At 33.2% G+C, this 4,209-nt stretch overlaps 1 protein-coding gene across 1 annotated transcript; it reads left to right on the top strand.

Moving 5' to 3' along the window:
* On the top strand, positions 1 to 4,209 carry LOC120344963 (general transcription factor IIH subunit 4-like). Its single transcript, XM_039414312.2, has 12 exons — positions 1 to 170; positions 632 to 736; positions 1,067 to 1,198; positions 1,551 to 1,730; positions 2,046 to 2,127; positions 2,219 to 2,326; positions 2,525 to 2,608; positions 2,684 to 2,816; positions 3,053 to 3,104; positions 3,178 to 3,304; positions 3,587 to 3,727; positions 3,859 to 4,209. Exons 1-12 carry the CDS (start codon positions 52 to 54, stop codon positions 3,979 to 3,981), a joined length of 1,386 nt encoding a protein of 461 aa, XP_039270246.1. The 5' UTR covers positions 1 to 51; the 3' UTR covers positions 3,982 to 4,209.

Genomic DNA, 4,209 nt, shown 5'->3' with positions numbered 1-4,209 from the left:
CTTTTGTTTTTATTTAAACCAATAAACTAATAGAGTTTAGTTTTAATCACAATGTCATCGCTTAGGTCAAAGTTGGAATGTAAAAATCTACACCAATATTTGTCTGGATTACCTCCGGCAATTCTGGATTCCTTGTATGAACACCCGGCGACTTGTATGGCAGTTTTCAGGTAGGTTCCGCTGACCAAATTATTATTACGGTATCTGGATTGTAAAATTGTACGGTATTTTTATTGTTGAAATTAGAAACAAACGTAGACTATAATGCAAATTTAATCCTCTGGAATCAGGGAATGTTGCCTTCAGACAGTAGTGAATAAACCGTATAATAATAGGAATTATATTTTTTATGAGTTGTTTTCACATTTCCATTGTCTGGATGTGAACAAGGCTGTTGTTGAGCAGCCACTTGTGTGTACAGAGCTACTATTTTTGAAAATACTGGAATTTTAGGTTTGTCAGCTTGTTGACTGAGGTGGTGGGCATGGGTTTTGACCCCAGGATCTTTAATGTATGATGCTAATATGTTTATTTAATATGAATATCAGTAGCATGACTGTGTTTTGTTAACAATTCTGCTCAGTTTGAATTCTATACTACGAAAATACCATACTACCTATACCTATACCAGAGAACTTCCAGACTTGGCGAAACATTATGTTATGAGGATCCTCTTTGTTGAACAACCAATCTCAATGCAAGCTGCTTCATCCTGGGTTACAAAAGATGCAATGGAGTAAGTTTTAAAGCTATTTATATTTTTAGTTTATCAAGTTTTAGGCAATATATTTATTTATATTCAATTAAAAAGCACCAATTTTTTTATAATGTTATAAATGTTTTGTTGGATATATCCAAAAAAAAGTTTTAAAAATTAATATTGGGGCCTAATTCATTTTAATGATATGTGTTGTAGCTTTATAAACATTATTCATTTTACTTTCAATATAACAACATTTTGAGTGTTTTTTAAGCTTTTCGCAGATTTGAGAAACCACCGATGAATAAGCTCATCGAGTGTGCCAACTGCCATGTGTTTGGTCAATTAAATATTTCTCATTTCCAGTGACCACAAAGAGGCAGTTACGGTGCTATGTGATTTAAGAGTCTGGGTGCAAATATCATTACAAGGTGGATTGCCGGCTTATAATTTGAGTTCAACTTTTCGAAATAATTTGAAAAAGGCATTGATTGGAGGGTAAGTGTAACTAACGTTTATATAATATATAGGCTATTTACTCGTCATTTATGATTTTTTTCTTTCATGTTGCTTGATCATTTGATTCAAGATCATCGAATTAAAATGTAAAATACACAGTAGCCATTGCAATAGGAATTCAGATGCAGCCAGGATGTTTGATATGAAACCCACCCGTCCCCAATACTTATATATGTACAAAGTTGCACCTAGTTGCAATATTTTCAGTTAAATATTAGAATTGGTGATATTTCTAGATGTATTTATTGTTATAGGCTATCAAATTTTTCGAAAGTATATGCTGAATGCTGATAGCAACTCATTCTTATGTCGTATATGATGAATTTTTCAGTGGTCAGGTCTGGTCAACAACAACAAATCTTGGCCCTGATAAACATAGAAAAGACGCTGAAGCATTGGATAAATATGCTTCTGAAAGATGGGAAGTTATTTTACATTACCTCGTTGGATCACAATCTGCAGCAGTTAGCGGCGACATAAAAGAATTAATGCTACAATCTGGTTTGATGAGGTATATCGTTGTTGCTTGTATCCTAAATGGCTAAATTGGAGTTTGATCTTTTATAGCAAGAAGACTTCTTTGGATCATACAACCTATTATCTATTCATAAACTGACGAGTGCCCAGTTGACTTCATAAACTATCCCCTCTGCCTACATCTAGTACACTTTTGATTACCAAGTCCAGCATAGCTCTTGCCGATCTAGCGCAGTGCTATAAAATTGAGAAACCTGTTGGAACTCGTACTTGTCAATTGAAGAAGGTTGTTTAAGATTCAAAAACTTGATAATATTGTGTGTCAATTGTTTGTTTGTTTTGGTTATAGAATGTGTGATGATGATGGCAAGGAAGCTCCATTCATAACTGCCAAAGGATTTCAATTTTTATTAATGGACACACCATCTCAGGTGACAAATTGAATAGCATATTTAACTTATTCTAAGTTACATCTATAAAAGTGTTATTTTCGTTCTTATAATTTATTGAATTTGCATTTAGGTGTGGTTCTTTATCCTTGAATATTTGAAATGGATCAGGGAGAGGGGGATGAATCTTGTTCCTATCCTACGATTTCTATTTGAATTGAGTTTCACTACACTAGAAATGGTTTGTAACAAACTATAATTTACTGTTTTAGGCATTAAATTGAACTGTGTGCTATAAATTCTGCTGCAGACCACGACCAGATCTTACACGCCAACCACACATAAAGCAATACCCTTTAATACCTTCAAGTAGCCACAAAGTTGAATTTAAAATAGGGTCCTTCAAGCAGACATTGATGTTCATCTTACATATTTGCAGGATTTACCGACAGATGGCAGAGATGATCATGTACTTCAATGTCTACAACATTTGCGAGAAATGGGGCTTGTATTTCAGAGAAAAGTATGATTAATTTTATAGATGAAATCTTTGTAATTTCAATTTTTTGTTACCACTATACAAAAACTTGTTGTTTAGAGAACATCAAGAAGATTTTACCCAACGCGCCTTGCAGTAAATCTTGCTAATGGACTTTCTCAAACGTCAGTCAGTTCAAACCAAAAAGGCTTCATTGTTGCAGAAACCAATTATAGAGTATATGCCTATACAGGTAGGCTGGCAATGGCATTAAAGAATCTAAAATACTCTTTTAATAATGTACACTTATATTGTTCTCATAAACTAACATTCAATCTTATAAATCAGGAATTAAACATTGACATACCAAAGCAATGATTGAAGTTTTTTTTAATCTATGATTGCCAGCTTTTTAAGGAAAGATGGATCCCAAGCTTTTTCTCTGTGCAACTCATTTTGATTGTTATTATCCTATATCTTTGTTTTTAGGTTCAGATTTACAATATGCAATATTATCTTTATTTTGTGACTTGTTGTACAGGTAGGATTTTAGCTTCTAAAATTTGTTAACATTATCGACTTATCGACATTTAATAGTATTGTCGGTTTTTTAGATTTCCAAATGTATGTGTTGGTCAATTAACAAGGGAAAGTGTTCAAATTGCGATAGCAAATGGTATAAGTGCAGAACAGATTCTTCATTATATTAGAGCTAATGCTCATCCAGACATGTTGAAAAATGTAAGTTTTATTGATTTACATCATACTGTATTAAATAAACTACTCTGTACTCTAAATTCATTCTGTTATTCAAACAGCAAAAAACATATTCATATGAAATATTTCAATAAATAAACATGGTTGTGGACCTGGACAAATGCAACCAAACTTTTTTGTCAGCAATATTTTTGCAACTCTTTCTCTCCACTGATTGATGCATGAGATATTTCTATCATATTAATTCACTCTCAAATTGTTATTTTTTTTCAAAGTGCAACCAATTAATCTAGTATAAATCTTCAGACACCAATTCTTGCGCCAACCTTAGAAGATCAAATCAGGTTATGGGAAATGGAAAGAGACAGATTGATATATCAGGAAGGTGTTTTATATAATCAATTTTTAACTCAACATGATTTTGAAGTTCTACGAGACTATGCACAAGTAAGTATGTTTTGTTGTAATTGTAAGTTGCAAATTGATCCATAGCAAATTTGTATTGTACCAAGGCGCTATTTCTGTGGGGTTTGACCTGACCAATTATAATGATGAATGTGAATTTTTTCAATTATCAGGAATTGCAGGCTTTAGTGTGGCAGAATGAAGGCAAGCGATACATGGTGGTCAACAGATTTGCTCATGATCAAGTCAAAAAATATTGGAAAAGATATAAGAAAGAATCCGAACCTGGAACGTGACCAAAATGTGTATAGCATGTGGGATACATCATTCATACTGCTGGCAAAGTTCACCACAATGTCACTGTCAGCTGAATGTGATTGGCTTGATGTCCTCAAAACTTATTTGGGCATGTCAGCAAGAGTTGAAAGTTCATGATGGGGGGTTGTGGAAGCTATTGTGGTATAGTTGCTATTCAACCCCAGTCGTTCACTCCATAATTTTTATGAATATATCAATTAGGTTTA

The sequence above is a fragment of the Styela clava genome, chromosome 5, assembly GCF_964204865.1.
Source record: "Styela clava chromosome 5, kaStyClav1.hap1.2, whole genome shotgun sequence".
Taxonomy (NCBI): domain Eukaryota; kingdom Metazoa; phylum Chordata; class Ascidiacea; order Stolidobranchia; family Styelidae; genus Styela; species Styela clava.
This window is presented reverse-complemented; position numbering and strand designations above follow the sequence as displayed.